Source organism: Pseudorasbora parva, chromosome 22 (genome assembly GCF_024679245.1).
Source record: "Pseudorasbora parva isolate DD20220531a chromosome 22, ASM2467924v1, whole genome shotgun sequence".
In the NCBI taxonomy this organism is placed as follows: domain Eukaryota; kingdom Metazoa; phylum Chordata; class Actinopteri; order Cypriniformes; family Gobionidae; genus Pseudorasbora; species Pseudorasbora parva.
Window position 1 is genome coordinate 3,352,150 of NC_090193.1, and position 13,020 is coordinate 3,365,169.

At 40.1% G+C, this 13,020-nt stretch overlaps 1 protein-coding gene across 23 annotated transcripts in view; it reads left to right on the forward strand.

Moving 5' to 3' along the window:
* znf740a (zinc finger protein 740a) overlaps nt 1-13,020 on the forward strand; it is a 54,053-nt gene that overhangs the window by 4,178 nt on the left and 36,855 nt on the right. For 21 of the 23 annotated variants that reach the window (XM_067432245.1, XM_067432253.1, XM_067432256.1 and 18 more), the window contains exons 2-5: nt 2,013-2,167; nt 3,014-3,205; nt 6,901-7,047; nt 12,321-12,444. In XM_067432245.1, coding sequence (XP_067288346.1) covers nt 2,123-2,167; nt 3,014-3,205; nt 6,901-7,047; nt 12,321-12,444 — 508 coding nt within the window. In that variant the 5' untranslated portion in view covers nt 2,013-2,122. The remainder of the gene's footprint in view (nt 1-2,012; nt 2,168-3,013; nt 3,206-6,900; nt 7,048-12,320; nt 12,445-13,020) is intronic. The other 2 variants (XM_067432246.1, XM_067432247.1) reach the window with 2 other exon arrangements.

Sequence of the window (13,020 nt, forward strand, 5' to 3'; positions counted from 1 at the left end):
TTGAACATGCAGTCGCGGTTTGAGGTGGTTGAGAACGCATGTATTCAGATCATTCAGACCAAACAAAGATATTCGTTCTGGTTTCAGATTTCAATAACATCAAATCCATCAAAAACATCAAATCTCTGCTCATTTTCCCCTCAGAGATGCAGCTGAACCTAAACTTTATATTTGTGTGGCCTATAATAACTTGAGTATGGTCTGTAGAGCCGTTAAGATTTGTTAAGCTCTTTGGAGTCAACCCACTTTTTTTTTTCTAATTTGTTGAAAATAAATGTGTTTATTTGTTTCAGTGAGACTCACAGCCTTTCTTTGACAGACGCCACATTTATTTAACGAGCTCTAGAGACTTTCCTCATCCCTTTAGAAACAAATCTTTATTAAATATTATTAAATTGTAGGCTCTATACATCACTTTTTTATTAACAAGTGTCTTTGTTGAGCAAGCAATATTCAGAAACGGGTGCAGCTATTATTTATCTGATGAACTGTTATTATATTTAAAAAATCTGGCAAAATTACAAAAATAAGGATGAATGATGTTTGAGAGGAAGTGCGTCTTATTCTTACCAATAGTTATAAAATATTTTAAAGGCTTAGTTGACTTCAAAATGAAAATGTCCTGATAATTTCCTCACCCACACCTTATCCAAGATGTTCATGTGTTTCTGTCTTCAGTGGAAAAGAAATGAAGTTTTTTGAGGAAAACATTCCAGGATTTTTCTCCTCATAATGGACTTCAATGGGAACCAACGGCTGAAGGTCCAAATCAATGAGGAAGAGCTTCAGAGACTCTGATGATCCCAGAGGAATAGAGTCTGATCCAGACAAACCATCACACATTTATATACTTTTTAACCTCAAATGCTCGACTTCACAGCGTGTGATGTCATCACGTTGGAAAGGTCACATGACGTAGGTGGAAGAACCGACCCAGTGTTAAAACGAACGTGCAAAGACTAAATCGAACGCTTTTTACACAAATAAAGCTAAAACAACGATGTCGGACGATTTTAAAGTTGAAGGAGAACATGCGGGGGAGTTTTTCAGCACTGGGTCCGTTCTTCCACCTCCGTCATGTGACCTTTCCGACGTGATGACATCGCTGTGAAGTCGAGCATTTGAGGTTTAAAAGTATATAAATGTGTATTAGTGTAGTAAATGTGTGATGGTTGGTCTGGATCAGACTCTATTCCTCTGGGATCATCAGAGTCTCTGAAGCTCTTCCTCATTGATCTGGACCTTCAGCCGTTGGTTCCCATTGAAGTCCATTATGAGGAGAAAAATCCTGGAATGTTTTCCTCAAAAAACTTCATTTCTTTTCCACTGAAGACAGAAACACATGAACATCTTGGATAAGGTGTGGGTGAGGAAATTATCAGGACATTTTCATTTTGAAGTCAACTAAGCCTTTAATATACATTTTAATCAAATGAATATAATAGATTTAATTCAGCTTTGAGCTACAGCGAAATGGTGCTTTAACAGGAGCAATTCTGTCATGTGACACGACATTTATTTGTGTTAAAGCCAATATTTCTTGACAAAAAGTGTTTCCAAACAATTTTTTGTGACATTTTGAAGTATCGACAGTATCAATAGTTGGCATTTCCATCAGTGATATCGGTAAACATGTTAATGTGCTAAATGGATGGAAACCGTGCTATAATCACAGAAATAAACACACAGACTCTCTTCTTCCATGAGAGGGAGTGTGTCCAAACAGCATACTGTTGAGTGTGACACACGTCTCCCGAAAATCCTGCAGAATTCAATCAGCTGATGACTTTAAACTTACCAATGTTCTGTGCCGTATGCATCAGGCGCTCAGCCAGCGTGTTTGGGCATTAGACCTCGCAAACTCCCTTTATCCGACGCAATCTGTGTTTAAGTGCTGCCTGTGAAAAGCCTGTGGTTGCTTTTAACCGCTCTGATCGGTCTTTGAACATTTGCTGTGTTTTCTTTGTGAATGTCTCATGTCTCAACTCTAATTCATCTTTGTCACCACAAAGAAAAGACATTGCTGCCCCATGATAGAGTCCGGTGAGACTTGTGTGACACTTGGTCCGAACTGACGTCTCATCTACACATCTCTCCTGTCTCTCAACCGCTGTCTGCCACCATGTCACACATACCCGGCAGCTCGGTCCGGGACCACATGAAATGGGTTGGTTCTCTTTCTCCTCGTTTGACTTTGCTTTTCACTGTAATTCCTTAGTGCTACTTAAAATTAAAAAATTAAATTTATGTCATTAATTCCTCACCCTAATGTCGTTCCACACCCGTAAGACCTCCGTTCATCTTCACACACAGTTTAAGATATTTTATATTTAGTCCGAGAGCGTATGCAAGTGTATGCACACTATACTGTCCATGTCCAGAAAGGGAATAAAAACATCATCACAGTAGTCCATATGAGACATCAGTGGGTTAATTAGAGTCTCTTGAAGCATCCAAAATACATTTGGGTCCAAAAATAACAAAAACTACGACTTTATTCAGCATTGTCTTCTCTTCTGGATTTGTTTTCAATCGTCAAATAAAGTTTCAAACGGTTATGAATCAGTGTATTGATTCATGATTCGGATCGCGTGTCAAACTGCTGAAATCACGTGACACTGGCGATCTGAATCATGAATCAATACACTGATTCATAACCGTTTGAATCTTTATTTGACGATTGAAAACAAATCCAGAAGAGAAGCCAATGCTGAATAAAGTCGTAGTTTTTGTTATTTTTGGACCCAAATGTATTTTGGATGCTTCAAGAGACTAATTAACCCACTGATGTCTTTGATGATGTTTTTATTCCCTTTCTGGACATGGACAGTATAGTGTGCATACGCTCTCTGACTAAATATAAAATATCCTAAACTGTGCGAAGATGAACGGAGGTCTCACGGGTGAGGAATTAATGACATAAATTTAATTTGTGGGTGAACTAACCCCTTAAAGCAAACACTTCCAACAACCGCTCGTCTTATATTCTTTGTTCTGTATTTGTTTTCTTCAGGCAGGGCTGTTGGGTTGTGAAGCGGTGTTGTCCAGCATGGCTCTGATGCAGGCCAGTTCCATCGCTGCTCCTAAGAAAATGATGTCTCCGCTGGGTCCGGCTTCAGGACACGGATCTGCCCAGAGGGACGTACAGGACCGTGGGACGCAAGGACACATGGTCTTACCAACCAGCATGACCTGTCCTCCACTGGTTAGACACCTTCAGATTACTGTACAGCTGCTAATAGGTTATTTTGTGCCATCTGTAAAATTGTATACATGTCATAATAAAGGTGCACTATGTAGTATTTTTGCAGTAAAATATCCAAAAACCACTAGGCCAATGTTATATATTTTGTTCAGTTGAGTTCTAACAATATCCCAAATGTTTCCAATTATTTGTAAATTGTGACAAAATTGTTATTTTAACCAAGGAGCGGGACGTGTCAGCATAGCATTTGAGGGAGTCGGATGTCAATTGCGTCATATCTGCGTTACCCTCGGTTTCCGGTTTTATTCTGCAGAAGCACTACAGTAACGTTAATAACCGCATCCATGAACATGATTTCTGCCTGAGTCCTATTTTCCACCGGCTGTGAGGTGAAGACCACATGTCCCAAGATACTGCGCTCAAACTTTGCGTCATCAAACTATGGCTTTGTTTTGACTAAGGGTGTACTCACTTCAGCCAGTTTGAACCGTGCCCGAGTGCGTTTGACCACCAAAGCGCGGTTCGTTTGACTAGTGTGAGTGCTCTGAACCGTGCCCGGGCGCGGCTCGATTAGCCGGCCCTGGCCCGCTTGGAAGAGGTGGGCCAGAGCACGGTTCAGTTGGACTTGGGCGCGGTTCACATGCAGTGTGAGCGCTAACCGCGCCTGAGTCCGTAATCAAAGCTGCAAAGTCCTTGCTGCACTTCAGCTGGTACCTTGCAAACCTCCTCATACGAGCAGCACGATTACGTGAACATTTTCGCGCTACTAAGGCGACACATCTGTTTAACAACAGGCTGTGAGAGGGCTGTGGACCACCGTGGACCAAACGACACAAAATTATCGACAAAGAAAGCAAAGCAATGGACATTGTGTTCAGACTCAGAGAGCACCGCTCTTCCTGTTTATCCCGAAACCGTCGCACCATAATGACGTAGGCGTGCTCCGACACGAATGCTGAAACCCGAAACCGGCGCACCATAATGACGTAGGCGTGCTCCGGCACGAATGCTGAAACCCGAAACCGTCGCACCATAATGACGTAGGCGTGCTCCGGCACGAATGCTGAAACCCGAAACCGTCGCACCATAATGACGTAGGCGTGCTCCGACACGAATGCTGAAACCCGAAACCGTCGCACCATAATGACGTAGACGTGCTCCGGCACGAATGCTGAAACCCTATGTGAGTGCAGGCCAGCGGGGGAGTGGGGAGGGGGGCAATCGTACTCGGGCCTGGTTCATGGAAACCGTGCCTAGTGTGAGTACACCCTAAGCAACCTCAAGTGGACGAAAAGTTGCATAGTGCACCTTTAATTGACTGATATCGCTCAGGCTGATTAATCGTCTCATAACATTTTCAGATTTGGTTGGCGAACAAAAGCATGATAGTTATGAAGTCTGCCAAATGTCTTGTCAATGTATAATGCTTGATTTTCAAACACGTTAGTGAATTTCTACAGAAAGTATATCTAAAGTGTAAAATAACAATTTGTTCCCACAACTTACTGTATTTTCCGGACTATAAGTCGCACTTTTTTTCCTAGTTTGGCTGGTCCTGCGACTTATAGTCAGGTGCGACTTATATATCAAATTTAATTCATACTGCCTGACAAGAATAAACATATAGCCGCGAGAATGCGCTCTATGCTGCTCCTGTAGCCTAATATTTACTTATAGACAACAACTTAGAAAGACTGAACACAAACAAAATGCTCCCATAAAGAAAATCTTATTCTGCAAAATACAAACAGCATGTAGTAAAATATGCAGCGGAGAATGATTCTCACAGCGTTCGTCTCGCGCGGCAGAGCCTCTCCCGGCAGAGAGTTCAAGCCTCTGTGGACTCGTTCCTTCAGCTCTGGCCATCTTGCTTACAGTCCGCAAGTAGATTTCTTTTTCTTCTTCATCACAATTAAAGTAACCTCTGCTTTTCGCCAGTCCCTTACAAGTTTCTCACTCACTTCAAACTTTCTTTCTTCTGCTCGGGTTATGCAGTGAAGCGGGCACGAGCGAGTGCACGCGAGCAGGTGCTCGCATGCGCGCGCGGGTGCTCGCGTGCTCGCATGCGCGCGGCTCCAGCTCTGGCCTAATGCGACTTATAGTCCAGTGCGACTTATATATGTTTTTTTCCGCGTCATGATGCATTTTTTGACTGATGCGACTTATACTCCAGAGCGACTTATAGTCCGGAAAATACGGGACTATTACGTCAGCATGATTTACTAACTAGTTCCCTCGTTTTAAGTAAATTGTTCACACAATATAATCATTTGTTCCCTTGTTTTACTAATTGAGCATGTTATAATAATTTGTTCCTTTGTTTAATTTAATCAAAATAAAGGAACAAGTTACTTTACAAGTGGCCACGATTTATCACGGTTTTAGGGTCATGGTTTCGGTACGGTTCAGTATGGCTATGTTCAGCTGTCAAATAAAAATAAAGAAAATAAGAACAAATAATCAAACTACAAGCGACAGCACAAATGCATACAGTAGGGCAAAGATTCATATTAAGGATGTCACAATACCAATACCATAATTGTACGGTTCTCTGTACAAATTTTGGTACCATAGCAAAAATGTTTTTTATTTTATTTTACTTTTTAAATTTTTTTTTTTAAATCTATGAGTTTATTATTTATGATGATAATCATTATAAGTAAATAATACATAAGCATTTATAAGGCGATGTGCTGTTTAAAAGTAAACATTGTTTATAAAAATGATCAAGTGAAATATAAGCAACCATCTATGCATAATTACTGCTAGTAGTACTAGTATTATTACATAGAGACGTAGCTTAATCTACTGTACAATAGTAGCCTAATATATTTCTGTCAATTTCTTTAAGTTAAACAGAACTTTTATTTTGACAGGTTGCCATGAAGATCTTTTGATGATGTGATCAAAATCAGCCATATCTTCAAAATCAGCTAATTTCTCTGTTTTTGTTTTTTATTTTGTAAATTGGACATGTACCGCAATTTAACATTCTATGTTTTTTCTGAAACTATCATTTTGACAGAAATGTTATAAATATACAATATTTCTTTAATAATTACACACACATCTTTATTTGCCTCATATTGTTTAAAAGACTTAAAATGGAAAAGTCTTTTGTATTTTTCCACCACTGGACCATTTGAGGAACACCCCAGGGGTCTTGGGTAAACTAATATACATCACCAGACTTCTCCCGTTGATTGATTACATTAAAAATGGCAAACATAGTTTTCTGAAGTAATATTAATATGCAAATGAGCTATTTTCTAATTAAATATGCACTAATTTGCATAATTTTTTAGAAGAAAAATCTGAACATTGGATAAAGCAGATTTAAAATTCTTGTTTCTTTTTTTTTATATTAGAGCCAGTGGTTTTAACTTAGGGGGTTTTGGATATATCTATTTATCATTCCATTAATCAGAACAATTTCATAATTTTTATGAAGAAAAAAACAATACAATCAGGTAAATTATACTTTAATTAAATTATAAATGAACAATCCTCTTTGTTAAAACCGTCAGATTATAGATAGGAATAAAACCGTTAAGTTTGATGTGTGGAAGTGCTGCTGATTTCTGCACTTTTAAATGCACTCATTCAAGGTTAAAAATGTATTTCATAAATCATAAACTTTGCAGGAAACATCTTTGCTTCAAAGGTTTGTAATTGATCTGTTTGTGTGTCTGTAGCTTCTGCGGAAGGAGGGTGATTTTACAGCTCCTCGACTTCTGGATGAGAAGGAAATGAGACCCAATGAAGACATGGGGCTGAAGAAAAAGAACAGGAAGTCGGGAACACCCTCAAAAGTGAGAGAGCAGGACGGGCAGGCGGGGAAGGTCAGTGTGTGGGGGTGGGACTGGAGTGTAGTTTAGTGTGTCAGTCCTGTGAATGCATTGGCAACGTAAGTTTACAAGCAAAAAATAGTATCTTATATAGCATACATTTGCAGTGTTGTCTGGTCCCATTGGAGGGTTTCTGAGAGTATTGTAGGATATGTTTCCTGGGATGTGACAGCATGCATGTGGACTGTATGGTAATGCGTTAGTGTTGTTGTGGGGGAGGAGATGGCTGGTTTGGGTCGGGGGGTGGGGTGTCTGTACGGGAGGGGACCGCCCTAGCACAATAACTGTTATTGTGTGTTTTCACAGCAGCAGTGTCTACTGTGGGCTCTGATGTTTTAGGAAAGGATGTTAATACCAGAAATGTTTTCTTTTTTTGAGGGGAAATTTTTGCTCCCCACAACATAGGGAGGGAAAACCGCTTATATATCACACTGTGATATTTTTTGAACATATTAAATGGCAGAAAGTTTTCTGTGATGGTTAGGTTTGTGAGGTAGAATATACAGTTTGTACAGTATAAAATGGTGTTATGGCATTATGTCTATTGTATGTATGTCCCCATAAATCATGGAAACGTGTGTCTACTTGTGAGCAGGGCTGAAGTTGAAGGGGATGGCATCCCCCTTGTTGAGGAAAATACCCCCCCCCCATCCCCATTAGATTGACAGTGTTGTGCATTATGTAAAACTTGACATTTTAAAGTGATCTATATGATAATTAGCATACTATAAATAACAGCGATTGACCAATCAGAGTTCAATATTGTAACGCTGTGCAGAGTCAAGTAAGCTTTTGTCATTTTTCTTTCTTGTTTGAAATGGCAAGGAGACTGGTTCAAGCTCCTCTTTTAATAAAGAGAACAGAATATATGATATTTCTTTGATTAGTGTTCAAGGACATTCCCCTGAAACATTACAAAGAATAACGAATGGGGCTGGGACAAAATATCGACTTCTCTGTACAATACGAGAATCGATACGCTGTCGCTAGGGCTGTGTATTGCCAAGACTCTGGCGATACAATACGTATCACGATACAGGGGTTACGATACGATATATTGCAATATATTGCGATATTGTAAGAGAGGCAATATATTGCGATATTTCTTTTTTGTGTGTTTTTGTTTTTTATAATTTAAAAGAATAAAGAACACATCCATAAGCCTAAAACACGAGACAAAGTATTTTATTTAATTAATACAGTATAATTTATATCACTAATCATATGCAATGTGCAATCTAAGTTGAGTGAAATGTAAAGTTACTGCAGGATTCTTTGTGTATATGTTTTAAAGGTTCACAGTATAGCAGTGGCTATTTAACAACAGAAAGTGCAGTCCATTCCATGACTGAATGACCGTTTGTTTTATATTTAACACAGTCAGGGTATCCGCGGGGTCTTGAAAAGTATTAAAAGGTGATAAATCAATTTTGGGAAAATTAAGACCCTTATAAAGTATTAAAAAGTCTTATCACGGCTTTATAAAGTCTTAAATTTTGAAAGTATTTTGTTCAAGCTTTGTCAAAAGAGTTTGACTCCAAAAAGTATTTATGAATATATTTATTTTCATCCCCATAAGTATTAAAAAACACCGGGGCGCTCAGTCAGATCGGCTCGGAGCGCGCGCGCCAGGGATGGACATTAGCACCGCCACCAGCCAAATGCGGCTGATTTAGAGTTGTGGCGGGTAAACTCGCTTCACCTACCGAGCTGTTTCACCTCTTTGTAAACTTTATTCAATGCATGCGAGTGCTGCTGTATGTGCGCATATAACCAGTCGTTTTCTCCGTCGTCACTCGGGTGAAGACGCGCTGTGAGACTCGCGCGCGCTGAGAGAAGATCTGACGCTGTGCATCATCCGAGAGAGCGCCCTCATCTCACAGCGCGCAAATATTGAGTTCTCTTTCAAGTCTTGCGCTTAAACGGACAAACTCACACAAGAAGTATGTCATCATGTCCATCTTGATGAGTATCCTAGCAGACATAGTCTGAATATGCCTTAAGTGAACTGTATGGTATGCACAGTCGAGAAAGACGAGCATATCCCTGCCTCAGGTCTTAAAGGCGCAGTAGCCTTTACTGCTGCCTGAGGGATGTCCTTATATTTAGTTTGACATATTTAGTTTCACAAAATTGGGCTACGATAGAGATTTTAAGTCTACATTCGACTACAACTGTTTATTAAAGGTTAGTTTGCCGATTAGAACTTGAAGGTCTTAAAATATGTTGAGAAGGTCTTTAAAAAGTCTTAAAAAGGTATTGAAATTAACTTCAGGATTCCTGCATATACCCTGACAGTAGCCCCGATCACACAGAACGCGTTTTTGCAGCGAGAGGCGCCTTTTTTGAATGGATTTCGGTTGGCAGAGAGCGTTATGCGCGCTGCTTATGCGCCCTGGGCGCCTCGCGTTTAAACCGCTTGCTGCGCCTCGCGTTTTTGAAGGAGCGCTCCGAGCGCATGAAGTTGAAAAAAAGTCAACTCTGAGCGGAAAAGTGTGCAACATCATCGCGCTTATGTTCTGTTGTCCAATCGAATGAATGAAGAGGCGGGCCTTCCGTTGTGTTGACCGTTACATTGATTTGACTGACAGTACAGGTGATTCGGGGGTTGCCTAGGAAAACGTGCAGTCTATTCTATCGAAACACTTCTCAGCAGCGCGGGTGACGTCAGGATGTTAAGCGAGCTCTCTGTTTCAGTGTGTTTCCCGAGTATTAGATTATAACATGGCCTATTTTGCAAACAAAATGATTCTTGTCGATTTCCTTAGTGGCTTCTTTTTAGCTGAAGCCAACATGAGTCCACACTTCAGCTCTGTATACTGCAGGAGCGGAATAATGCTATCGTCTTGAGAGCTGGGTTTGCTAATCTAAACACTAGTGATGCACGCACTTTTACCTTGCGCTTCTCCGGCTCCGTGTCAGTTATACGTTCTGAGATAACACTGCCATCTAGCGTTTGGGTGTTATACAGTCTGTGGTTTAAACCGAACACAAAGCCACGAATCTTGGATGTAAATAAATAAATATATAAATATTGATACAGCGTTTTTGAGAATCGATACAGTATCGCCAAACATAATATCGCGATATTCACGTGTATCGATATTTTCTTACACTCCTAGCTGTCGCCAAATGTCAATTGACCTATCGGAAACCCTTGCCCCCCTAGTTACAGTTGCTAACTCTTACAATGACAGATGTCAGTTTGAAAACCTTATCGCAGCTTGTTTTTGGACACAGAATGTAGCGCACCCCATCCGATTGAGGGCCAAACTTTACTGATGGTTTGTGAAGTTTATCGTGTCTTTTTTTCACTCTAGAGGATATGGAGTAAGAGTAATATAACGCCCAGTTCACAAACTTTTTGGTGTATTTCTGTGGAAGAATTACAGTGCCACACACTGGCCTGGCATGTATAATACATCGGTTTGAGTTAGTTTCACTGATCTCGTGTGTACGCAGATATTTCTTGAAATGAGGAAAAAAAGATTGGATTGGGAAAGCGCTGGCTTTGTCTGGACGGGGCCTTAAAGACAGCAGACAAACGGCAATCCACCTGTCACTCAAAGTGGCCACGCCTTTAATTATGCAGAACTTTAGGGGTGGGAATCTTTTACCATCTCACGATTCAATTTCGATTCCGATTATTGAGGCCACGATTCGATTCATAATCGGTTTTCGATTCAAAACGATTCGATTTTGAAAATATCAAAATTAAATCCGCACCCGCACAGACCCGTTAATATTTGGCCCGTTACCCGACCCGTGTCCGCGATAAATCACACACGCTAAAACATTCAAATTAAAATGGTTTATTTTTTATCTTGCACCTCTCTCGACATCAACAGCGTCATGAATGGGCTAATGAAACAGGCTCTGCCATATACTCAAAAGTTGCAATGTTGCAGTGGTGGTGACGTGATGGGTCACATGGCATATCGTTGTTGTGTGTATGTGTAATGGTAATTTGGACATTATAATACAGTATGTTCGAGGGTGGAAGAAGGAGGTGGGAACCGGCGAACATTTAAAAGACTTAAACCAAACAAAACGAAAGTGACGTGGGCAGCCCCTCATGGACATCTGCCAAGGGCACACACATAATAAAATCCATAATCAAATCCAGGTCTGGTGATCTGTCGTCCTTTTTGCCTCGAGCTCCCTCAGAGGACTTGGTGTGGCTCGCAGGTGACGCTTATTCACCATCACGCCCCGGTCTCGCTCGCTCGCTCTCTCGCTCGTCCACCTCGCCACAGAAATATTGCACATATTTTTCATCCGCGCTACTTCCTGCCCGCAGAGTTAATTATCCGCCCGCATCCCCGCCCGTGAATTTTATAAATGTCACAATCCACCCGTTTTAGCCACTTTTATGCCCGTTGCAGGACTCTACGTCGCGTATAGGCTAGTTACAAAATGGAGGCGAACAGCCAGCTAATTTGATTAATTTATTAAATCGATTCTTGGACATTTCAGATCGATTCTGAATTGTTGCAAATGAGAATTTAGATTCTTCTGTGAATCGATTTTTTTTTTTTTTTGCACAGCCCTACAGAACTTTATGGCTCAATATAATTTAAATGAATGAGTTAAAAAAAAAATCACCTCAGGCTGTAGACCAATCAACGTATGATATCAAAATACCACATGAGTGATTCAAAAGCATAAAGAGTCGTATGCTCTCGCTGTACTTTGATGTCATACGGCGATTGGTCAGCACAGCGCCGATGCATCTCAAGTCTTCTCTATGTGCTCCTAAAGGGAGGGGTGAGCGGTGGACGGTGGTAATTCACAACCTCACCACTAGATGCTGCTAAAATTCACACTGCACCTCTAACTTGTTTGTAATTTTCCTAATAGAATATATGATATGAGATGATTGCCTTGTCAGTGTTTCATGCATTTAGTTGTAATTTGAAAAAGAATTGGTATGTTTTCTGAAATTAACTCTTATGCAATACAGTATAAGTAATAATTTTTTTTATCCTTTTAAGAATCAGGTATTCATATTTGTTATTGTCTCTTTTGCTATTGATTTCTCCCTCCTTGTCCTCGGATAAGTGTATAACTGTCAGTGGTATATATTTATAAGTAATTGTTTTTGTAGTAGGGATCTACAGATTACGAGTATGAGTTGCGACACTTTGGGGTGCACACCCAAAACTTCATACTGGTTTTCTTTATTTTTTATTGAGAATTAAATGGTACTTGCATGGAAAAGGGTGATCAGTACATTTAAAAATGTCTTCCATTATTTTTCCTTATAGGCGGTTGTGGATGAAAATGGAAATTGTCCACTTTCAAAAGTCCAGAAGAACTTTATCTGCGATCACTGCTACGGGGCCTTCAGGAGCGGATACCACCTGAAGAGACACATCCTCATCCATACTGGTATGAATATCGCAGCTTCATGGACTCCTGCCAGAGGTGTACATATATGTACAGTTACATACATTCATGGATTATCCACATTTAACCTCTGTGACACATCCACATTTTCACACATATATTTATTAGGGGTGTAACGATTTGATACTGAACTCACGATACAATGCGTATTGCAATATTTTAAGCCAAAATAAAGAGTTTTTTTACTATATTATTAATAAAATAATAGTATTGCCATTTTATTATCAGGATACTGGAACCACATATAATTCCCCACTGCATTATTATACTTTATATTCAATATTGTAGTTTAATGTAATGTCTGTGAAACTCCATAAATATAATTTTTTCCCCCTCAAGCAGTCCTTGGACTTTTCAATTTCATTGGATATCTTGCACACACACACAAAATCTCCTGCTATTAAAGGGTTCGTTGACCCAAAAATGAGCCTGTGATGTTTATCTGCTGACCCCCAGGGCATCCGAGATGTAGGTGTGTTTGTTTCTTCAGGAGAACACAAATTAAGATTTTTTAACTCCAACCATTGCTCGTATAATGCATGTCAATGGGATGTTTTT